This window comes from Apteryx rowi, unplaced genomic scaffold (assembly GCF_003343035.1).
Source record: "Apteryx rowi isolate R43461 unplaced genomic scaffold, aptRow1 scaffold_13, whole genome shotgun sequence".
Taxonomy (NCBI): Eukaryota; Metazoa; Chordata; class Aves; order Apterygiformes; family Apterygidae; genus Apteryx; species Apteryx rowi.
Window position 1 is genome coordinate 1367759 of NW_020447530.1, and position 24919 is coordinate 1392677.

General features: G+C 43.1%; 1 protein-coding gene across 1 annotated transcript in view; it reads left to right on the plus strand.

Annotated features, from left to right (window-relative positions):
- Positions 1-11: 11 nt before the first annotated feature.
- The window catches only part of TOGARAM1 (TOG array regulator of axonemal microtubules 1), a gene marked incomplete at its 5' end in the record, with an annotated part of 41946 nt that continues 17038 nt past the window's right edge, over positions 12-24919 (plus strand). Inside the window, 8 exons of the mRNA XM_026056063.1 lie at positions 12-1061; positions 11059-11215; positions 12393-12527; positions 13294-13590; positions 15170-15435; positions 17468-17700; positions 19693-19793; positions 23405-23572. Of these exons, the coding sequence (XP_025911848.1) occupies positions 12-1061; positions 11059-11215; positions 12393-12527; positions 13294-13590; positions 15170-15435; positions 17468-17700; positions 19693-19793; positions 23405-23572 (2407 nt within the window). The remainder of the gene's footprint in view (positions 1062-11058; positions 11216-12392; positions 12528-13293; positions 13591-15169; positions 15436-17467; positions 17701-19692; positions 19794-23404; positions 23573-24919) is intronic.

Sequence of the window (24919 nt, forward strand, 5' to 3'; positions counted from 1 at the left end):
CCCGCCGCCCCGGCCTGGAGCTGGGGCTGGTGCCGCCGGAGCTGCGCGCCCGCCTGCTGGACCAGGAGGACTACCGCGGCCGCGCGCAGGCCGTGCAGGAGCTGAAGGCGGCGCTCGGCGGCGCCAGCGCGGCCGCCGTGGCCTCCACGCCGGCTCCCGCGCTGCTGGGGCTCGTCAGCTTCCTCTACACGCTGCTGGATGACTCCAACTTCAAGGTGGTGCTGGGCGCCCTGGAGGTGACCCACCTGCTGGCCCTGCGCCTGGGCCGCCGCGTCGAGGCCTTCGTGGTGCCGCTGGTGTCGGCTGCGGCTAAAGTGCTGGGCGACAACAAGCTGGCGATCCGGCAGGAGTACGGCCGCCTCTTGCTGCGGCTCATGGAGGCGGCGGGGCCCCGGCGCGTGCTGAGCCTGCTGCTGCAGCGGCAGCACCTCCAGCACAAGAACTCCAGGGTCCGCGAGGAGGTGGTGAACATCTGCATGGTGGCCCTGCTCACCTACCCCGGCGAGGACTTGGACTTGTCCAAGCTGGCTTTCGACCTGGCCCCGGCGCTGGTTGACAGCAAGCGCCGGGTGCGACATGCTGCCCTGGAGGCTTTTGCCCTGTTGGCGTCTTGCATGGGCCCGGGCAAAACCAGCCTTCTCTTCAAGGCTGTAGATGCCGTGGAGCTCCAGGATGACGGGGACGGGGTGATGCACGCCGTGCAGGCCAGGCTGGCCAGGAAGACCTTGCCCAAGCTCACGGACCAGGGCTTTGTGGAGTATGCCGTGCCCTTGCCTTCCTCCGGGCACGGCCGGGGCTCGTGCTTACCCCGCGGAGCGGACACGGACTGGCTCTTGGCCGGCAACAGGTCCCAGAGCGCGCACAGTTACTGCGGGTATCACGCGAGGGAGGCTGTGCAGGACTCCGGCTCTCACAGCGCCTGCGCTGACCCGGCAGTGTGCCCAAGAAGAGTTTTAAGTGCGGGTAAAGGGAAAAACAAACTGCCCTGGGAGAATGAGAGTGCTGGAGACGGGGAAGGTGGTTCAGGAAACAAGGTGCCTCTCGCAAAGGGCGCGGAGCAGGTAGGTACTTCTGGATCCCCGGGCTTTGTCCTTCCGAAGGCTGTTCCGGGGGAAGGTGTGGAAGGTGTTGGCTAAGGCTTGATGAAAGGCAGGTATTTCGAGGTGTGGCTAATACTGCTAATATTTTACACGCATGGATCACCACCAATACATTGATCTGGGAAATCTGATTCAAGATCTCCTTATGACAGATTTAACACTAGTAGAAACCAGAAAACTTATCACTTAACAAAAGCAGTGTTCTTGAAATTAGATGGGCTCCACAGGCACTTCTTATGTCTAACCGTAGTGACCTATTTCTGACAGTGGCTAGCAGAAACCTGGGGGGAACTATTTCAGAGCTTATGTATTCATATATTATTTATACATTACTTATATTTTATATATTTATGTTGGAGAGTACCTGATAGGCAGCAAAGAATTAAGCAAAAATTTTGATTTTCCTAGATACAGACACTGTTTCGAGGAAAAATGGCAAATTGCCTCATTTCAGGCACTGAACGCAGAGYTCTGGAGCGTGTCTGAAGCTAGTGCTTTTTGGCAGCGTACTGACCTGTAATAAAATCTGTGAATTAACAAATGTGCATGTGGCTCATGTTCCTCAATCTGATTTGACTAGGAAAAATGTAGGACAGGGTGAGAAAGTAGTTCTGATTGACCCGAGTTTAGCTTTTGCCACTTACTGACCATATCAGCATCCATGACCAGAAGAGACTTTTGAAAAATTATTCAGGTCCTTTCAGCTTTGGCCGTGGCTCTGTTCCATGACATCTGCTGTGGATATCCATGTGTTTAAGACCCTCTGGGGTGCGTGGGTGTGTTTTTTTTAACTGGACAGGTTGTTTAATTTAGCATAACTTGTTCTCTAGTAAATGAATTTCAGCAAGTGGCTCTTGTTAGAAAATCAGAATCTGTTTAGAATAATTTGCTTACTGCAATTATTTATGCATTTGGAATTTAGTTCTTAGTCACTCAGTAACTTGCTCCCAAGCTGGCTGGGTTCATCAACGGTGCTGTGCGTTCTTGTTTAGCGAGGACTAGGTTTTAATAAAGTCCCTTAATAAGGGAATGGGAACGGTGGAAGGTTGCTGCAGGGAGAGTCCCCCCTCGGCCTCACAGCTGCGGTGGAAATGGCTCTCGTCTTTTTAACCTTTTCTGCACACGCAGTTACGTTTGTTCCCGTAGACTGAGGAGTGCGCAAAGTCTCCTGCTGGACGGAGGCAGAGGAAGCAATCGGTTTATAACTTCTGTTTTGTTGCATATGTAAAGTGCGTTTAGGAAGGGCATGAACTTAAATTTGACCTGAAGAAGTAGCTTCGTATTCATAGCTTCATTCCAGTGATGATGAGTTACTCTGTTTAGTAAGTAACATCCTCAACACTGATATGATAAAAGCTTTTTGGTGTATTTGTGTAGTGTAAACTTCATGGGTCTAAACCCCGTCTCATAAAATTTGGATGAAAACCAGCCATAACTACCAGTGCTAAGAGTGCGTAGGGGGTGGTTAGTCTCTAGCGTTCCTCTCGAGGGTGTGCAGACGGGGAGCTACTGCAGCAGGCTCTAGTGACCCGTTTTACCTAACGCCCACCAGGAAAAAATGGAAGGACCTTCAGACTGGCCCCTGTCCTCTCCTGACCGCCTGGCTTGTCTCTTCCCCTCAGTCCCCAAAGCTGTCTGTGTGGGGGGAGAGCTTTTCTTCTCCTCTCCTTGGAAGACCTTTCCGGTTGTATAACATCATGCAAATACTTAAATTAACGCTTTCCTTTTGCGATGATTTTTTTTTCTTCCATCCTTGTATATTATGCTGAATGTTTCACTTTGTTCCTACTTATGAATAGATGTAGAACTTGTATTTGCATCTGTTTCTGCAGAATTAGAACAGAATCAATTTCAGCCTTTATTTGGTAAAAACATTTTGAACATAAACTATATGTGAATGTGAGTGTAGGTTATTTTCCTGAATTTATTTTCCTTTCCTGCTATTCAGGGGTTCGAGCTGAAGTTAACCAGTCTGACTTTGCTTTTCACTGCAGTGAAAATGCTTTTACAGGGAGAAAATACTGTTTATCACATACTATATTTATTCCTTTTTAAATAAGAACTATTTTTTTTCTTTCTAATGCCTGTTTTTCTAAGGCATCCTGTGCCTCCCGGAAATGCTGTCTGTTCCCGTCTTTCCCCTCTACTTTCTGACTTTGTTCTCTTTGCCTCTCACTTCCACGTTATGTTGTTTTCTTGCATATTTAAGTTGGTAGAAAGCAGATTGATAACTTGGAGGTGTCAGAATTTGAAGACATCATCAGCTGCACTCTACCAAAAGAAAAAATGTTGATGCTGCTTTTGCACGCTTACCTGACAGACATCGAATGACCAGAAACCTCCCGTAAACCAGAAATCGTTTTGTAACTTCTCTCCACGTAGCTTTGTGCTTCCTTGCAGGTAACTACTGACAAGAATAACATTTGGCATCATGTTTTGTAGCGTTTGGAAGTTGCCATTTTTGACTTAGATATAAATGAACACAGTACCAAAATCATGCCCGTATTACCGACCTGCTTCAGTGGTGCGGTTCATCTGCTGTAAAGACTGTCAGAAGTCTTATTCCCGGAGTTACGGAAAGTGGCCTGACATCTGATACAATACAGCAGCGAATGTTTTGCTTTCAATGGGTTGGAAAAGTCTGATTCAATCCACATGAAAGAGCAAATTATTTCTGTACCAGTGGACAGTTAAGAGCAGCGTGTTGCTGGCAGACATAAGATTTTAGAACCGTCCTTCAAAAAACTGGCTGGTGGGAGCTGTCGTTTTAAAAATCATTTTGGGTTAACAGCTGCCTGCCTGCCAAGCTCTTCCAAGGCGTACTGAATCAAACGTAAGCTCCGCCGGGCTCGAGGAGTAGCTTTGTCTCTGAGTTCAGTCCCGTACCCGTTCAGTCTGCACAGACGTCCGCAGTAGCCATCGCGCTCTCCAGCAGCAGCAGTTTAGCTGGTGCTGGCTACGCCTGTGTGCTGCTGGGGTGGTGCTCGGTTTTTCAGGCTCCGGCAATTCCTTTGTGCCTCCCTGTCCTTAAAGCCGAGGTTTGGCTGTAACGTTGCTCCGGCGTAAGCATGGCTTAATGTAGCTACCATGGCTTTGCACTCCGTGTGAGGTAAAGGAGCAGCCTGGTTTAAAAAAGAGATGTCGAGAAGAAATGAAGACTTTCTGTTGGAAAGCAAGGCAAATGCTGCTGCTCGTCGTTGTGCACGTAGGGGGAAAAATGGAGTGGGAGTCATTTTAGTTATCTACGCCAGCATTGCCTGAGCAGTCTCGTTGTCAGTGGAGACCTAGGCAGGGCAAGCAGTGGAGTATAGAGGGCTATTCGGTCAAGTACCTAATTCAGGATAGGACGACTTGCTCCCAAGACTTAATGGAGTCATATTGGCTATATCCCCGTTTACGATAATGGAGGTTTAAGCAACGAGATTGGTTTAAGTGTTRAAGCGTTTATCTGGTTACTGTAGGTTGACAACTTTGTTATGCTGTCTTCACCTCCTGCTCATTCGTCCGATCCTACGGCTGCATCTGCCTGAGCGGGCTGTAAAGCCCTGCAGGGCTGGGCACCGTCCCTGGTTCCGAGTCGGACATTTGTCCAGTTCTCGGCAGTACTTGTTCTGTTGCAGAGGTGACTCCTGTCCTGTGGAGYGTGTCTAGGATGCAAGTGGGCGAACTGTGTTTTCCCTCAAGACACTATATTTGCTTATGTGGGGCCTAAGCTTGGACGGTGTTTCCTGTACCTGAAGACATTCCTTGTTAACTGAGAGAAATGGCTGTATGCTGTGGAAATAAAGCTATTTACCTTGGGGCATTAGGCAACCAAAGAGAGGGGGGGGGGGAAAAAAGCAGCCCCCAGTATGCCTTTTATAACTGGCTGCTTTTAATAAGGCATGTCATGCAGAAAATTTGGGTAGCTGACCTGTTCATGTAACTGTAAAAAAGTAATTATTAATTCAGACATTCCTTTGAGATGAATTTGTTTAAAAATTAACTTCTGGAGTCATTTTGTGGCTGAAAGGATGCATGAAACTAGCTTAATGTTTAAAAGTATTTTTTAGTAGTATTTTTAGGGGCATGTGATACAGTGATTGTCCAAGGCCATGTCTAGACTTTGCTGATCTGATAAGATGTGGGGTTAGACGTGCATAAGTTAATATGTACTAAAAATGTAATGTAGATAAAGCACCTATCAGTGCAGACTTGCAGACCTATCAGTGAGACGGTCTGGTCGCAGACGCTCGAACCGTGACCGCCGCAAATTCCYGGGAATGCCTTTGCCCTGAGCTCGGAGCTGAGTCCTCCTCGCAGGAGGAAACGCAAGCGGAGCGGCGAACGCCACCAGAGGCCCGGAGAGGTCGCGAGCGCGGCAGGACAGATGCTCTTGCCCCCGCGACGCTGCTGGCCCAGGGCTCTGCGCCCAGCGGGGCCGGCACCGGCGGCACAGCTCAGACACGCTGTGCCGCGCGCGGGTGCCCCTCCGGGACGGGCGCTCGCGGATCGGGTAGTGCACAGCCCTTAGAGGTTGTGACAGAAAACACTTACACCAGTGTTTGCTTAATCTGCGCCTCTTGTTTATTTTGACGGTTGGTTAAATGGGACAATTTCACGCTTCAGAGCTTTATATCCAAGAAGCAAGAGCTATAGCTGTTCATAGCACCTCAGCTTTCCAGTTTTCTTTCTGAAAGCAAAACTCGAGTTCGCCAAATTAAGCATAATTCGCCGTGCCTCTTGCAGGTCTCCTCCTTGACGGCTGCGCACATCTGTCAAAGCTGCAGGACAAACTCTGCCCTTTAACTCTAGCCGCTTCGAAAGCGGCTTCTAATCGGCCTGGCTTCCTGGCCCTCACTGGTTGTTCTCACCACTTGCTTTGCATCCGTAGGCTGCAGCTTTCCTGGTCCCTACCTGAATTAAGGATATTGCATCAATCGGTCTGAACACCTGCAAATTTACATTCTGGAGCATATACTGGTAGGAACCTTGTAACGGCATCCGTGGAACGCTGTTTGTCAGAGAGGTTAAATATTTGCAAAAAGAGATTTAATAAAGTGCATAACCCCGTAGATTTTTTCCTTCGCTTGTAGTTCAGTAAAGTCCAGTTCTTTTCTCGCCCCGAGCTGGCAGAGCCGCGCTTGTCACATTCAGTTTGCTATCTGTAAATTAAATGTATAAAGTCTGAATTTGCTGAAGTTAATGTTCTCTTCCTGGAGCCGCTGATGTATCAGGCCTGCTCTGATTCCTTGGTTTAAGCCTTGGAAGATGTAAACAATTCCAATCTGAATGGAACCAGATCCTATCCCGAAATAAATATTTATATTATTTTCTTTAGGACTTGATACGATCTTACTAGTCTTTTAGGTGCTCATTTTGAGTAATCGAAGTTAACCTGCTGCATCCAAACGTGTCACATTCTCAAATAGTTTCCCAGCTTGTCGTGCTGTTCTTGAGAGGTCGCACAAGTCAGTTTAGGAACATCACAGCATCTTACTTTGTTAGCAGTCCCCACCCGCTCTGCTCCCTTTTAACTGTGATCTCTTATAATTCCAATTTAGGTAAACTATCAGAATAAAAACACTGTCTGAAGCTTGGGGTACAGAAGCGGTTTTAAAAACATCTAAATGCTACTTGTTCTGTAAATATTATTAAACTCCTGGAAGCATGAAGAAGCAAAACAATTGCTGCTGAATAAGCTAATGCTACGCTTTGAGTTCCTGATCAGTCTTTTGGTAGAGAAGTGTTTCTGCATTTACACTGAAAACTGCGTGTGCTGCATCGGGTACGTAGCATGGGCAGTAATTCTTGCAGGATAAAAGTTAGCTCATGGCTTTTTCCCCTGTAAAACATAGACATTGCGGACCGCCGTCCCCACTGCGGAAAGCCGTGCCCTCAGGGGAAAAGCACAGCATTTGAGCATTTTACTGAGGTTTTATCCAGTGTCAGTAGTTGAGAGTCATAAGGTGTAGGTGAGCTACACGTACTTTCACGTAACTTCATTATTTGGTGATGCGTGTGGAGTTCTTTTACCTGCTAATCTAAAAATTAACTGGACAGCTTAATAGCTGGGTTTTGTCAAGACCAAAGCGAGTGTTTGAAATGGTCTGTGAAATTAGTTTTATGAAACAGAGAGTCTTGTTTTCCACAGAGGATAACAAGGATTAAAGGACAGTGGAGGTCGACCCATTTGTGTGATAGAACCTGTTCTTTCGTTGTACGTGGAAGTGGAAGTCTCTGGGAGATGAGCCACGATTTTGTGGAGGCTAAGAGAGTATTTGGGGAAATGCCGTTGTATGTTTGTGCTATGCTTGGTCACTGTTGGGGAAAGGACATTTGCTAAGATGGACCTTCCAGCTCGCCCAGTGCAGCTCGCCAGTGACGTGTGACCTCGGTCAGCGAGGGGTCCGGCGCAAGGGCTGCGTTCTGGTAACCAAGTAAACGCTTCTTTTGGTGTATGGATTCAGATGGTTCCTAGCACCACTGCTACGAGTGGGAATGAAATGAAATTGAATCCTTGGAGAATTCTGTTTGCCGGGATCTGCCATCTATTTTCAGTGAAAAATCTGGCAACTTTAGGTTTGCTTTTCTTATTTGCCACCACCCTGTGTGCCTGYGTTCAGCAAATTTTTAACGTCTGTAATTATAATTTGTGTACAAGAAAGCAGACAGTTTTTATTCCTATAGCTGCAATTTGAACAACTGAGCAAAGCTGTACAATCRTGTTACTGGTGTCTAACTGGCTCTTTCTGCATACGTTGTTTTGTCTGTATGGAAAAATAAGAGTTAAGCGCTTTTCGCTTACTTTGCATTAAGGAATGCATTTCTTTCCAGACTGAGATATGTGCAGATTGAACATGATGTGCTCCGACAGCCTGATCACAGAACCAGGAATCCGGACTTCTCATCTCCTCTTTTATCCTGAGTTATAATAACCTCCAACAAACCACTTAACTGCTGCACCTTCTTTACTGGTGTCCTTCAGGGAACCCTGAAGATGAAAAGAGAGCGTATCATTACTACTGTTGGGATTTAAGCCATTGCTCTTAATGCATGTTCAGCCGTCCAAACCCTCTCTGGTTCTTCCTAGTGTCGAGATTTCCTGCCCTCATCTGACGGAGGCATTTCTTACCTGCTGGCCTCCCTCGGTGGTTTTCACTAGAAACGGGATCCAGACAGATCCCTTTGGTGTCCAGGCTTCTTAAGGTTGCCCTCACTGTCCAAAGCTTGAAACTAAGCAGTCGTCCACTAACAGTTTAAGGGAGAATCTAATAGTCTCTGAAACCTGCTGGAAAAGTCCAGTCCTACATTAGCGCTTTGCTCCTGGGATGTAGATGCTGTTATTTTAGTTTGAAGCTTTTGAGCTTTTCAGTGGGATTCCTTTGGATCCTTCAGGTGAGAGATCTGGGACTGTTATATGGATGACCCTTTAATCATATTTGATGAATTTAGAGCACGTGACAATATGTTGGAACATGCGTTTTTGTAAGTAAAGACAACATTTTTGCTGGTCAACCACAAAAACCTCCCAAGAACAACCAGGCTGTTTCAGTTCAAGAGRCTGTGCGTCCCTGGGGATGCGCACCTTGGTGGTCAGTACCGAGATAAGCAGCTCTCCCTGGGTGAACCAGGGGTGTTTTTTAAAGCACTAAATTAAAATAGTCATATTACTGCTTTGCTTCTTTCTTTATTGCTGACGGGGACCAGGTATGAGTTATTATTTTCATTTTCAAGGGAGAGGTCATTATTAGTGCAAAATTAAAAATACCTAACTTAAAACTTTGAATCCTGAACTTTGTTATTTCAAGCGGAGTTTCATTGTTCAGGAATGGAGATTTAACAACTTCTGGCTTGTAGCGCTACCTTGTTAACGTATGTTGTGGATCATCTTTAATTGGAAGGGCTCTGAGGGTTTTGTAGAGACTCTTAAAGGTTTTTGTATGTATTCTGTAACGATAAAAAAGGATGCTCTTTCTAGGATATTTGTGACCAAGTAAATACAGTAATGATTTAAAAACACAGTATGTTCATAGGCATGCTACTTATTTCATGACTGTGCCACTTGAAGGTTTAAATTCTGGGCATGGTTTATTTTGGGATGCTTTGGTGAAACCCCATTTGTTCCACACCAGTAAATCAGAGAATTTAGCTGCTCTTTATTCTACCGTGTCATTTAACTTGCAAGACGTTGTAATGTGTTAAATTACCGTGAGATTCCTACCGGTGCCCTGAGCGTTTGGCAGAGCGCAGAAGTGGCTTGCGACTGTGCTGGGGCGGCGTGTGCCACCAGGCCGTTCCTCCCCACCAAGGCTGCCGGTGCGGTGGCTTTTAGCCTTAACATAATGTAGGTCTTTCAAATATCGAACAAATATTTCCAGTTCTGTTTGGACTTGCATTTTGACCTCTGTGTGGAGCCTTCCCCATGACAGGGGAGAACGGAGTTGATTAWTTTAGCCTTGACATGGCTTAAATTGCTGATTTTAATATTCATATCAGAAAGCAAGAAACCTTTATTTGAAGCATGGTCTTTATTTTGCTAAGTATTTATATTTTTTCAGAATTTTCCTTTAACTATAGTGTATTCTCATTACAAGCTACTAATTTTACCAAATACAGCTTTTAGACTAAATCTGCAACATGCTTTTTCACAACCGTTGTTTAAGCAGCTGTTGGCTATTTAAATGTAGCTTAATGTACTTACTCAAAATTTTATTTTTTAATTTTTAAATACGGTGAATGGTACAAGTCAGGTTATTTTTTCTTTTTGGAATGTGAGTAGTGTTAACACATATTTGAATGGGAACTGGAATCCAACTAAAAGGTTTTTTAACACTTAAACTGCTTGAAGTATTGGATAGCTGTGAAAAGAAAATGTTCATCAAAATGTTTTGCATTTAAAAATAAACTGCGCTTTATTAACAAAGCCTTAGTAATTAGTATTGATGAACCATTGGGCTCATGCTAAATTATGAAGTTTGAAAAAACGCTTACTTTTTTTGTGAGAGATGTGACTTTTGGGGCTGTTCTCTTGGCCGTGCTGCAACAGCTTGCGCTTGGTTTCAGGGCAGTGGAAGGCTTCATRCCTTGTCTTGCCAATCTTCTAATAAAACGTTAGGTGAAACAGTTTAATGATGGAAARTAGAATTAGAAACACAGTTTTTAAAACTTTGAGTAGTGTTTTGAGTTTAGGTAGTTATTTCTCACTCTTTTTATTTCGTTGTTATTGAGTATCCGCCTGTAGCTTGACTTCTGGCTCTGTGTTTGTTCTTTTAGTAAAGCCTAACCTGCACGTTTGGGAAAGGAGGTCTTGATCCTTCCACCTGACCCGCTGGTTGTAATGTCGGTTCTGATACATACAGTGGTTGTAAGAGTTCGTACAGGCCAGAAGGGTTCRTTTCCTCTCTGCTCCTCTTGCCACCGAGTCATTTTGTCGTGATGAAATTGGATCTTAAACCGCACGGTGTTGGGAAGCGAAGACCTTGGAGCTCTGCRAGCTGCACAGCTCAGCGCCTGCTCTTGTGCGGTCTGGTCCGGGAGCCGAGACCCCGGCCTCTCCCGAGGGTTTTGCAGCCCCTTGCGGTGGCCACGGCGGTGCCGTGGAGGGGACCGCAGCGGGGCGGGCTGCTGCAACCACGCTCGGCGTCTTCTGCTGGAGTCTCGGCCGGCTTCTCGCGCCCTTCACGCAGCAAGGGTAGAGCTGGGGTTTGGGCACGATGGACCGGATCTGCTCCTGCGGGGGGTTCATGTCCACACCCGTTCTGCTGCTTTCCGTTTTCTAAGTGGTAGGAAAGAAAGTTCTGTTTCTCCATCAGTCTTGACAGTGGTTTGTGTCATTTTAGTGTAAACGGAGACAGTTATGGGCAGTGGTGGGGTCTAGACGACAAGGTTGCTTGCGTAATTCGGGAGTTTGTAAAGAAAAGGGTTGAACTTTGTGTTCGCATGCATACGTATTTCTTTATTTTCTCTTTTCTTACAGTTCTCTCCACCCAGTGACTTCCTTCAGTCTCCAAAGTTAAGGCCCTCTCAAGGAATGCCAGTCAGTGACGAGTTATTTTTTAGTAGAAAAAGACCATCAAGGAATTTATTTCAGAATAGTATAGATTTTAGCTTGGAGCATTCTTCTGTTTGTGCTGGTAAGTATTAACACGGAGGAGCGTTTGATTAAGGAGGTGGTATCTGTCGTTTAGGAAGTAGATTTAGAAGAACTTGAACATAAATTTGTAGCTTAATGGACATGATTTCTCATTTGTTGATTATTAGTTTTAATATTTATTTTCATTTACTACAAGTAATTGAGGAATCAGCACAGGACTGTCTCCAGCTGAAGYGAACTGGGATGCTTCGTTCGTGCTCTTGGAGAGGCATATATCATCCGAAAACTCGAAGCACAGTTTTCCAGTCCTGCTTTACGCACACAGATATTCATTGGTTTAGATAGATCCAAGAGAGGTTGTAAATCAGCACTTTGCAGACAGCGCTGTGTTTTCACAGCGTTTAATGTAATTTGGCCATTTAAGGCATGACCAAAAGGAAATAATGTGGTTATATAAACAGCTGTAGGGAAGGTGACATTTGTGTGTTGTAGGCTCTTCAGGAGAGCCGGTAAGTGCATACCTGTTCTCAGTTTGTATATTTTCTCTTTTTTGCTTCATATAATCTGTTAGGGTAGAAAGCTCTCTGAAGAGCGAGCTTTGAAGACTGCTTTAAAGGGTAAAAAGGTTTGTGTTTTTCAAAACCAGTTCTGTAAGAGGCTGGAGGTTTAGTGCTATATTTAATTTATGCTACCARTGTAGACTCAGTGATTTGTATCTTAATAGCAAAAAGGCATGTGAGAAGCCGGGCAAGACCAGACTTGATTTATTCTCYGTGCTTGGCAGCGTGTTACACACTGTGCCGTGTTTGGGGAGCGCTGACGTGTGGGACGCAAAGGTTCCTTGCTGTTGTGCTCGGAGTGACGTCATGCTAAAGAAACTTGCCGTGTTTTGGGGTTTTGAGGTGTTGTCTTCCCTTTATGGTCATATACTGAAAGAAGTGATTGTTCTGTTTTTTTTCTTTTGGCCCCCTTCAACTCTGGGAGTTGGAACGAGGCCCTGGACGAACGAGCAGCCGTTTTACTAGCTTGTGCCTATGAACAGTGTGCTGGGGTTGCTTAGAAACTCTTGAATGAAGCATTAAAAACTTTCAAACTACTTAGATTTTACATGGCAGGTTAGAAAAAGAGTCTTAATTCACTATTAACTGTTATGGTATATTTTGAGTTAACTACCATACGTTAAGTATTTATCTAGTTATTTGTTTTCCTTTTGAAAGGTGCTATGGGCTCTCATCAGCCGCATATTTCAGGGAAATGCGGACAACTTGGATACACACAGATACATGGGAGGAGTGGTAGTGTGGATTCGGATTTGCAATTTTTAGGATTAAATAACTGTCAGCAGGACAAAGGTACATGGATTGTAGCTGTATTATAAATGGGTGCATGTTACTTTGGGCATGTCTTTTTTCTTCTGTGTTAGATTATTTAAACTATTACTAACATGTTGTTTCATACTTATACAGAAGTGGTAGCACCTCAGTGCTCTTTTTCACTCATAATTATTTAATTTGCAACCCACACCTTTTTTTGATATCTGGCTGATATCTGAATCTGAACTTTTCTTGAAAACCTGATTTTTGGGGTCCTGTTAATAGTATGTATCAGATCAGTCCGGCCTGCTTAGCAGCAGGGGCCAGGTCCGAGTCTTGCCTCTCTGGCACTAGCTAATACGCTTCTTTTGGTCCTCTCTAACGTGGAGAGGGCAGCAGAGGTGCAGGGCTGAAAGCGCCTTAACACGGGCGTGCGCAAGCGGAGGCAAAGGTCTGTCGCTTCCTCGGAGGACGGCGGCTGGAGGGAGGTGTCCTGCAGAGACACTGTTGGTGCGGGTAAAGCTTTTCACGCTCATATCCTTGTTTTAATTTGGTCTCTGAAACCCGTTGTTAGCTGACGACTGCTCGGCGCTCTCTGTGCGGCTTTACCAGACAGATACCAGGGTGCTGCTGTTTCAGGCACCGCTTGCTTCTAGTTTCAAAAGTGAGTTTGTCACTTGGGTTAAATGCTGACCTTCATTTTTTTTATCGTCCAGAGAGTGTATTATTTCATTGTAAATTATTATTATAAGAGATGTCACAGAGGCTAAGTATCCTAAATACTGTTCCTTCTTTCTTTACTCAGTTTGTGCCAGCCTAAATTTTTCCGGCAAGACGCAGAGAACCTTCTGCAGTCAAGCAGAGCACGCGTTGTCCTTTCAAGGTCCTAGTGCAAGTCAGGGGGCCTTCATCCTGCCGTCCTATCCTCTGTCGTCCCCCCGAAACAGTCCGAAGCACGTCTCCCCTCCCGCTGACTCTCCGAAGAAGTCGCAAGACAATACCGTTAACTTCTCCAACTCCTGGCCGCTCAAGAGCTTCGAAGGGCTGCCTAAGCCTGGTTCGCAGAGGAAGCTCCTCGGTCAGAAGTCAGGAGACAGTGCAGGTAGGAGTGATGCCACGTGCACTGAAAACTGATTTCAGGTTTGTACTTTGAGTGACCACAGAAGCTGGACAAACAACCTGCGGTGGCAGGTAAATTTGGAATTACGCAGTGTCCCAACTGTGAGATTTTTATACCTTGCACTTTAGTAGTCGTACCACTAGAGGCTTCTTTTAAAAAAATGAGATGTTCGTGATTTAGTAGTTTTATATACTGGCATGTTTCGTTGCTTCTGTCTTTTAAATATGTGGGATAAAGTATAATATGCAACAATGCCACTTTTCTTATTGATAACATATCAGTGAACAGTTTGCCATCAAAATAAAATAAAAACAACCCCCAAAATCTAGCACTTTCAAAGAAGGCCAATAAAATAAGACCTGTTACCTCCAGTACTCTCATTAATGCCTTTGTAAAAAATATTACTCATTGCATTTTGCCTTTTCACCTTTTTATTTKTATTTGGAAACTTATGTATCAAATTACTAGCTCTCGGAATAGCTCTTTAAAATCTGGTTACAAACAGCTACATCTCTAATGAGTGGAATCTATGCTAATCTCATCTCAATTTACCTTGACAACTAACTGTTTATGATCTGATTTCCTCTGTCTTTGAAAACCTCATGTACACATTGGTTAACTTGAAATAGTTTTTAAACTTATTTAATCACAATTTTTCAAATACGCGTAGCTAAATTGGTTCAAATACTTRTTAAAGGAAATCTTATTTAAAGTTAAGAATAGCTTTACTATCAGCTTAGCTTAAACAGATTCCTAATCATTCATGAAGCAGAGGTGGTTTAGCAAAGCAAGACTTTCCACACAAAGTTTTGCAGTAGTTTAAAGAAATCAGTTTTAAATTTCATCTTAATTGAAACCCATATTTCTGTGTGTGTGTAGAAATTCTCTGAATTAGTTCTTTGGAAGTTGTCTGTTCCTTGAATGCATATAATTTTACCCTGGAGATTTGTGTTCATCGCTTGCTGATTTTCTGTGTATTTTCCATATGGTTTTCATTTTTTTTTCCCATCTCTTTAGAATAACTTTATTGTTGTTACACAGCTTACAGCAGAGTTTGCTAGGGTGCCATTCTTCTTTTTTCTGAATTAAGAAAGATAAATTTCAGTACTTTTTAAAGGTACTAAGTAGAAGTTGGTATGCACATGCATGAAATAGACTCATTTATATTTTGTAAAAAAGACACTAAAAGCAGGAGTGAATGGTATCTGAGCTTAAAATGCAGAGAGATGAAAAAAGTAGTCAGGAAGTTATAGAAAAAGCCATGCAAGAAGGCATGTCTGGTACTATTTTAACTGCTTTGTAAAATTAAATATCGGAAAACGTGCATGAGTAAGTATTCAGAAATTAGTTTTGGTGCCTTTGGAAAATAGATGCTGGAGGAGAAATGTTGAAAGTTTTTCAAATTATGCATGGTGTAAAAACACAGTTGGATAGGAAATGATTATTTACCGTTCATGTAAGAAGTCTAATTCTGTCTGTGTGCGTAGGTGTATATCTGCGCATATGCGTATGCACATAGGTGGATGAATCAGGGGCTCACGTGTGGTTGTGTCTTACCCAGGGGAGAATTTGCAGGAGAAACATTCTCCTCTGCAGCTGAAACCGGCCTTGGTGAGACACCCAGCTTCCCRGAGAGGCCTGAACGGGACCAGACCGGTCCCCCCCATACCCCGCGTCGCCAGCCCCTTGCCGGATAAGATTGAATTCAACGTGGCTAAGTGGAGAAACGAGGAATGTGAGGACGTGTGGATGAACGAAGTGGGTCGGAAGCTTGCAGCCGATCTTTCAGAGCTAAATGTTGACGACAAGGAAGTGGACCAAGAAGAGGTTGGTTTGAATATGAGTTTACACGCTTTTGGGAACTGATGGAGTTTTGTTTTGTTTTTTTTTTTAAGTGCCAGAAGAGAATAAGTATTTGCTGACTTAAATTTTGTGACTGTCATCAGTACAGCAGGTCTTCAATAAGATAAGAGTGATTGATAGAAGCTAATGAAGCAATAAATATCCATGCCGAAACACCCTTCCTGTGTTTCTTCCAGACATACGTGAATTTACCTTCTTTTTCTGAGTGCTGAAATCATCATGTAGTACCAAGGCAGGAATTATAGGCATTTATACAGTTTCTGTTCTCACTATCTAAACCTAAGTTTAAATTTCATGTCAGAGTTAAATAATAGTTCGTTCTTTGGTTATAGCAAAGGGCCCAGAATATCTAATAACTTTATTACTGAAGGGTTCATTTGATTGTGAGTTTCCTTAGTCTTCCAGGTTTGTTGAAATTTGTCTTTGATACTTCAGTGTGTTTTGGCTGTCTTGGAATTCAGTCGTTCTTGGGTAAAATGAGACAATCTGGTGTGAAGCTGGATGAGTGTGGTCTCACCTTCCTCTGTTTAACACAGACGTAACACAGACACGTTTGCCATTAGGCTTGGCAGATCGTCTCTCCTGCAAGCGGAAATCCACTAGTGATAATTTGGGCCCGYTGCATCTATTCAATGACTCAATGTCTTGAGTTTGCCAGTCAACATGCGAATTTCTTAGGAAATAGTTGAAATAGTTAATACCTTTTAAAATCTGTCCCTTCTGTGACTCATGAGACTTGTCCAGCAGACCTATTCTAGCATGTCCCTTTATTGTTATTTATTATGGGCCCACTGAATAATCTGCCGGCAGCGTAGCTGTGTGCTCTGCACTGCTGTTTCTCAGCCGCATGGATCTTCGGTGATGCTCCAAGATGCGCTCGTGTACGTGAGTGAGCTTGTGCTGATCCCTGCCGCTGTGCCCAGTACATGCTAAAGAATTGTCGCTCCCTCTGCTGCTCAAATGTCCCTAATGTTTGAGAAATACTAATTAGCAGCACTGGTATAGGACCGCTGCACGGACAGGCCTGATGTTTTCAGCGTTTGTGGGGAGGTGGAACTGTATCCACGCTGTCCGCACCGGTACAAACTGACACCGCTGCAATATTAATTACGTGAGAAGCACAGGTATTGCATTTGCTTGGATTTCTGTGATCTTCCCAGCTTGGTCCCAAGCAACCTGTGCTGATTTCTGTCACAGCTCGCAGGAGCTGTTTGCATCTCAAATCCTGTCCTTAGTCCCCGTGGATCTGAAACAGTTGCAGCAGGACTTAATGGCTCTGCTTCACAATCTTTTCCTTCCATCCCATAGTCACTACTCAGAGTAATTTGACATGCTCTTCAGATTGGGGAAGAAACGTTTGTTTGGGTTTTTTTGAGTGCAGTATAACTTTGTCCCAGCATTTCTCTCCTCCGTCCTCAAACCTTCCTTTTGATGTCACATACCAACGTCTACATTTTTTTTACATCAAATATATTCTACTGAAAGAGGAAGAACATGGAGTAGCATGAAGCTCTAGTTATCATAGCTTTTCCTGCCCATTTAGGGTAGGAGCTGCTCTTGCTAGGCAGAGCTTTCAAGATTCGCTTCTGCGTATTTTGCAGCTTTGTGCAGGTCAGAATGCAAAAGGCTGAGGTCCTGCCTGCTGGTTGTGTGTGCTTGCAGCCGTCAAACACTTTCTTTATTCTAGCCTATTGAAAAAGGTAAGAGCAGCTGACTGCAAGCAATCTGTTCCTGTGGTTTGCAAAATGAAGTTGGATACAGCCTCTGCGCAGTATTTGCATTTCTTTGCATGAGAATTATTCTTGTGAAGTGAAACACGTTAAGATACTGGATAACCTATGTAAATGTTCGGTGGTGTTGCCCAGGAGGGGCATCCGTGCTGCACTCCTGTTAGTGAATTGAACTAAACATGTAGGAACATACTTGCTTTTGCTTAAGAAAGCCTTTGTCCTGTGCAGTGAATAAATACCGTTGTTTTCTTTTTGATCTCGTTTAGATGCAGAGTTCGCTTAGATCTCTACGAAACAGTGCAGCTAAGAAGAGGGCGAAGCTAAGCAGCAGCATTTCAGATCTTGAAAGTCCGGATTCTGTTCTTAAACTTGATCTGCCGGTGGATTCCCCTTCCCAAGCTTCCTCCCCAAGCGCGAGCTGCTACGGCGAGAGCGGAGTCTGCAGCCGGGAGTCTCCGACTGCGCCGATGTCCACAGCCCCTCAGAGGAGGAGAGTGATGTGAGTGCAGCTCCTGCGTTACCTCCGAGCTGGAACGCTCACGCAGAACCTCTGCTGCTGTTAGCTGGACGTTAAAGGAGTGAAATCTGTAGTTTATTTTGTATATGCTTGATTTTATCTATGAATTATTTTCCTACCTAAAAATACTTTGCTCTGCACTCTAGCTGCTTACTTGTATCACTCCAGTTTGTTGCAGCTTTTAACTGGAAAGAGTCCCGAGGTGTAGCCATAGTAACACCCTGCAGCTGAAGTCTGGTGGTAGTAAATATTTTATGATGACTTTAGCCTGTCATAGAAGGTATGTGAACCACAGCCGAAACAAATGAGTAAGAAGGAGAATGAGTTAAGAGGAAGGATAAGGTTTGCTTATTACAGCCTGGACATTTAAGCAGGATTTTTTTTTTTGAGATAAGAAGAAAACAAAGTAAAAGTTTCTTATTATTGCAAATCATGAACCATTTCCATTTTATTATTGACAGATTATTGTTATTTAAAATGCCTTCACTGAGCTCTGCTGAAAAGAAATTGTGTGATGATACAAGTTATTTTGATTATGCAGCGCAATGACACAATTGGTTATAAGCAGTATGAACTATAAAAAAAAAAAAAAATAAATGAAGTAAAGAGAGTTTTGTGGAATTTTGCAAATTCTGCAGCACACAATCTTCTTTCCACTCTGGGAGCCCATGGTAAAGCTGCTTGTAGCTCTGATCCTAAGAATATCCTGCATTTTTGTATATACTAACTGCATCCTTTTAAAACTGGCATACAGCTGTGTTAACAAAATAGGAAAGAAAAGAAGGGACATAAAGAAGGAAGGTTATTGAGACAGAGGGAGCCTAGAATGGTTCAGAAACAGGATTTTCACAGCTGTGGAGCCTCGGGGTAATTTCTCTCTTCCACATATGCTTTACTGCTGAATTGTAGTTCTAAAAATAACCTTTTCAAATAACACATGAAAATGCAAGAATACCCCCAAAATCAAGATATAATTCTTCTTTGATCATATAATTCTGCATACGATGTTTTTTGAGGCAAGGTTTTGACCAGAACAGCTATGAATAAGGATGCATGCTGTGGCACATACCATTGCAATTATTCTGTGACAACACAAGCTTAATATTTTACAGGATTCACAGATACTGGATCTTCAGAGAGGTTAGTTCAGATGCTAATTTACCAGCACTGGAAATTGGCATTGTCTGTTCACAAAATAGGTGCAGTGGGCAACAAAAACGTAGGTTTCTTCTGTGTATCTACTTTTAGAAGGATTTTATCCACTGATATAGTACCATGAGTAACGGGAACTTGATACTGGTGTTAGTGAAGTTTCTCTTCAGTTGCTGATGTATATGGGCTTTCCTCAGCATCTGAAGAGTCAGTCTTGCAGTTTTCAGTACTAGCAGAAACTGGAATAGCTGCTGTTTCTCTGCAACTCTAATGTAGGCCAGGACAGTACTCAACAGTGCAGAGCTCTAAGGTGAAGCATCTTTTGTTCAAATACATAATTAAAAAAAAAAAGTACCAAGATTGTCTGGTATAAAACAGCATTTTTCTGGTGAATATCTGTCTGCTAGAAACTGAGCTGAAAGCCCAGCTAATTTCTGAAAATCAGAAGTTGGTAGTTTTGGTCGCTGTCATTTGCCACTCTTTGCCAGATCGCAGTCAGCAGTGTCAGTCCCCTAGACAAATGATTCCTTAGCTTTTTCAGTGCGTGTCAATTTTACTCCTACTGTAAAGTCTGCTCTTCAGGCTTGTCTTTATGGTGTTCTTTGTAGTGGAACTGCTGATGAGATAAATTCTACTGAATTAATTTTCTTTTTCTATTCCGTGTGAACATTTGTAGGAGTATACTTGAAATATTTGTCCACAAAATATACTGGGGAAGAGAAACTGAAATGTATTTATGTCTCTGCTAGAAAGTGTTGTTCAGGTGGGCTTTGACTAGTGTGTAGAATTGTATGTATAAAAATGTATTTTATGTTGTAACAGGTCAGACATCTTTCCACTGCTTGGCAGCAAATCACAGCCTGCAAGAATATCTTCAGCAAGAAACAGAGAGACTAATGTGACAGAACATGCCTCCAGCGCAGGTATTTTACTGCGTTTATAAATATATAACTTGCTTCATAGATGTGGCAGAATGATCACTTTGGCTAGTATTTGATTTCACTTTGTTCTTACTTGTTCAATGAGATTTTGTCCCGTGAGCGCTTAAAAAAAGATAGTTGCTAGACTTGATTTGATCAAACTGAGATTATCCTGTGGTACTGCAGAAGAAATTCAAGGGTTTCTTTCTTTCTATGTCATGATAAAATGTTTTAATACAAATGCCACCTGTGAGTATGTGGCCTTCAAAACTCAAAACCATATTGTTTGAAAATTTGTTGAACACCAGCTGGATAAGGGTAGAAAGGGTCAAGAGGTTGCAAGCAGTTAATTTCCTCCTAGACAACTGAAGTTTGGTGATGCTGTTCTATTTTATGCATATAGTGAGCTGCAAGCAACTGCAGATTTCTATAATGGACAAAAATTGATTGTTTATGATTATTTATGTTTAATCAAGTTTGGCTCAACTAGATGGAGAGAYTTCTTAGAGGAAAAGACCTGAGGGAGCTGAGCCCACAAGTTCTTCTCTGGCCGCTCTTCCCAATGCCTGCTCCGACGCACCTCTTGCAGCCTCAGCAGCTGTGCATTTTTTCAGAAAACTTGGTGCTATTACAGTTGGAGGGTGTCTTGCAAGACTGAATTTGCAAAGCCATCACATTGAAAAAACAACAGCAGCTACTGAAACTGTTGATCTTTTTCAGAAGTTGTAGCTAAGGCTCCTCAGCTTCGCTAAGGCTACTTTTCTCTTTTTGTAGAATAAATCAGCTAATAGGTTTGTCAAGTAACAGCTTAAGCTGGAAAGCAAATACTGCAGACACATAGTAATAAATTTTGTGCTTAACCATTTTACATTCATTACATGAAAAGACCTTTTGTGAGAAGTTGACCTTCAGTGTAAAATAATGAGCAGCACAATTATTTTGCTTACTGAACCAGTTAATCAACCCGAGTGCGCAGCCCCAGACCTCTTGTGAAGAGCTGACAGCATACTTTACTGATAAGGTCAGCTTAATACCTGTGCAGCTAACTGATAAAGAAATTCCCTTGCTGGCTAGGTTAGAATAGCTTCCCCCCACTACTAACTGGATTTGGCCCATCACACAAGCCAAATCTCACGAAGCTCTGAATTTTTATACTAGAATTTGTAGAACTTGTAAAAATCATTGTGGCATTTAACTCTTCTCACCAAATAAAAGTTTTCAAACACTGAACGTAAATCCCCCTTACTGTAATTTAATCCCATTACTTTTTGTTTTTAATACCAAGGATGGAATATCTTTTTCTTCCAAGCAGCAACCTTTCATGTATCAGAAGTTAATTCCTTTTTTTTCTTTTGTCTTCTGTTCTCTGGACTAACCTCCATTTTTTCCAACTTCCCTTCATAGGTTACACTTGATGGACTTTTTTGTTCTTACTGTTGTCAGCTAGGCCCTTTTCAACAGATCTGCCTCTTTTCTTGAAATGCAGCACCCGTACGATACCTGTTGTGCTCTTAGAGTCAAGTGGAGTAGAAGGATTACGACAAGTACCCGTGCAGCTGTTGATTTATCCCAGTATGATATTTGCCTTTTGGCCACTTATTTCCCACCCTGTCTTTTTATGACTGGTTATTCATGCCTGTAGCTGGGGTTCGCCCTGCCAAGCTGTAGGGGGCTAAAGTGTAGACATCTGCTACAGCTTTTAGTCTAGAACTCCCTCGGTCATCAGAGGGAGGGAGGTTCCTACAATGGGTGATCCGTCTGAGCCAGGTAGGACATCTGTTTTAATAYGTGAAGAGCTGCTGCACGGCAGTGTATTTCTCCACTGATTGCAGAGGAAAGCTTAGCTTAGAGCTTATGGTTTAGGTGTTGTAAAATAGGTGAAATTAATCCCATCCTAGTTGTAGAATCTTGTGCTTCTCCTTTTGTGTTGCAGACTGGTTCTTTTTGCATCATTCTTCTACTTTATCGTGAGCTCCTTGAATTCTGATCCTCTCCTCAAGCATGCGTGTATGCTTCCCCTTTGGTCTCCTTTTTTTAAATTTAGTATACTGTCTCATCGTACAGGCTGTTGGGTCAAATATTGAACAGTAGCAGGTCCTAAACAGACTGTAGTGGAAGCCCACTTTGTGCCTCCCTCTGCTTTGGCAAGGGGGGCAGCTACTGCGAGTACGTATACCTGGGACGGTGTATGGCCCCTCGCTTCTTTCCTGCCCAGAAGGTCTGTTACTGTGTCCTAAAAGGAGAACAGGTTTCTCTGATCGTCCTGTTTTCCGATGGGCGCTCCCAAATATATTACCTGCCCTGATACTGTCCTGGGAGCTGAAGTGCCCGGCATACTGGTCCGTTGTTCCCTGGCTCCTCCTCCTTTTTTTTTTTTTTTTTTTTTTTTTAAAGATTTTCAACACTTTTGCTCTTTTCTATAATGGGTCAGTCCCTGCTATGTGACTTCTGAGTTTTGATGTGTGAAGCACTGTGACAGCCAGGCTTCTCTGGGACAGCGCAGCAATTCTCCGTCAAGGAGATCTGAACCTCGGGGGGGGGTCTGGCCATCCGGGAATTCTCCAGAGCCTCTTGGGCCAGTCCAGATTCTGACAGATCTCGGGGCCCAGCCCACAGTTTCCTTGCTGGAAGAGCCTCTCCGTCTCAAGCATCCCGCAGCACAACGTTTCCTCGGTTTCCAGCCCCAAGAGAACGAAACAGCCTGTTCCCGGCCGAGTTCCCACCCGAAGAAGAGAACGCCAGAAAGCGGTCCGAGGGTTTCACCGTGGCTCTTATCTCGCGTGTCACCCTGGGGTCTCCAGCACAGCTTCTGGATGAGGGCAGACCCTCAGGTTGGATGGGTCCGGGCAGGCGGTGGGAAGCGCAGCAGAACCGGCAGTGCCCCTGCCCGCGGCAGGCAGGGCGGCCGTGCCGCTGCCCCTCGCGACGCGGCGCGGGACAAGCCGGGACCGCTTCGGCGGCTGGGTCGGACCGGTCCTTTGCCTTGGCTGTGTCTATCATCCGCTTCATTTAAACGCAGTCTAAATTACATTGAATTTATGAAATACATATTAAAAACGCACATCTAGAAACACGTCTGCCTCTAGGTGCTTTAATTTTAGGGGTATTTGGAAAAACAGAAACGATCCTTTAAAAGATCCCAGAAGTAATTAGGATTTTTTTTTTTTAACCAAAACTACAGTGTATTGAGAATGTTTTGCAGCTATAAAAATGCTTATTTTCTGTTGTTAATAATTTTAATATGAAAATGTTTTATGTTTTCATGCCATTTTAAAAAGGAAATATTTCTTGTGCTTTTAATTACTATTATTTTCAGTTAATTGAATCATGACTTAATTTTGCTTTTAATGATGAATTAATTAGTATTAAGTGTTCATGTTTGAAAGACTTTTAAATAAAAACAAAATTTCAAGCTTTGGGTTAGATTTTCAACTGGGTTGTATCTGTAAACAAGAGCCGGAGCATCTTTGCTGACACGTTCAAACTTCTGTAGGAAAGAACGCTCCTACTGTGCACAGAAAACCAGTCGGAGAGTCTCTGAAAATGAGCCTTTTTGAGAGTCCTGTATTACGCAGACTTTTTTRTATATATTTTTGCTGTTTCTCCTTTCACAGGGCTAACGTTTCATGATAAAGGGGCTTCAAATGTCAGCATAGTTGGCCAACGTTTGCGATGTGGCAATGGATGTGGTGATTTTGAAGACAAGAAGCAATGTGAAGTGTCATCTACTATTTTTAAAAGTCAAAACATAGAGCACCAAAGAAATTTTAAGCATTCAAAAGGTTTGTGAGTCTGCTACGTTACTGTTCAGCTGACCTCTCATTTATGGCAAAAAGGCTATATGTCTTTTTTAAAACCAGCTTTTATAGAAAATACATTTCATGGTGTTTAGCTTTGTTCCCTCTCTTCTAGTCTTTATACCTATTCTAATCAGTTGAAGGGGTTTGACATTAACTAAAATTAGAGTGCCAGTTAAAATTAAAAATCAGGAGATAGTAAATGCCATGAAGAAAAAGATTGATATGTTATTTATCTCAGTCTGAATATTAATAGCTTTAAAACTTTGTGGTTTTAAATTACTTTGTTGTTCGTTGGTAAAATTAAGGAACTTAAGCCATTAGATTTCTTTTATTTCAGTTTTAACTGCATCATTTTAGTACTGAGAACATACTAGGAATAATCCACTGAAACTACTGTTCCCTACATGATAATTGCTGTGTATATGATATAGATGTATGTAAAAGATGTTCAAAAAAAAAGGGCTTTTTTGAACATCAAATGTAAAATGTGGAAGTCTGTTTAAGGAGAACATGTCCTCGCTGTCTCCTCTTGGTCAAATCTCCCTCATAGTGGCTAAAATAAACATCAAGTAACAACATTTTAGTGACAAATATGAAAGTAAATAGCAATATTCCAAGTGCTGATAGATATTGAATCGTAAAGATGATCTTTGTCCCAATAAGACTTTTTGTGCTATGATTTTGTGATTAAAAATGGATAATTTGTCTATTCTCAACTTTTTTTTTTTTTTTTTACAAATAATGAAGTGCTATTTTATAGAAAAGATCCAAAGCTGAGCAATGGAAGTCGAGTATCTAGTCACATTTATAAATCCTTTGTTTGTTAATACCTGCTTATTCCGTGACACCTGTAAAATAGAAATTTGTAACTGCTTCTGGCCACGATCCGTGGTAGGGACAGAAGCTCCTGGTCTGCAGGCAGCTTCCAGAGAGGAGTCAGTGTGCAGTGCGCATTCGGTTACGGTCTAACAGCGAATTTCTCGTGAAGCCCCAAGATTATGTTCAAGAAAACAGCAAAAGACCAATTTTGACAATTCTCAAATATTAAAGCGTGGAACATCCAGAAGCCAATGACTGTTTCTGTGGGAGGCCARCGTATTTTTTTCCATAGAAACTCTTTCAGTTGATCTTTTTTTCCTCATAAAGCACAAAAAGGAGAGGTCCAAAATTAAAACTATATAATGTTCAGATCACTTGCAAGGGAAGGAGGTGYCTCTCGTATCTCGCACCTATAATCGTTCTGTGGCAAACTAATGATGAAGATGAAGGCAGTTAAGTGCAGCAGGTCTGACAAGAGTCCCCGCGTGTTGATGAGCTTTCTAGCAGGTG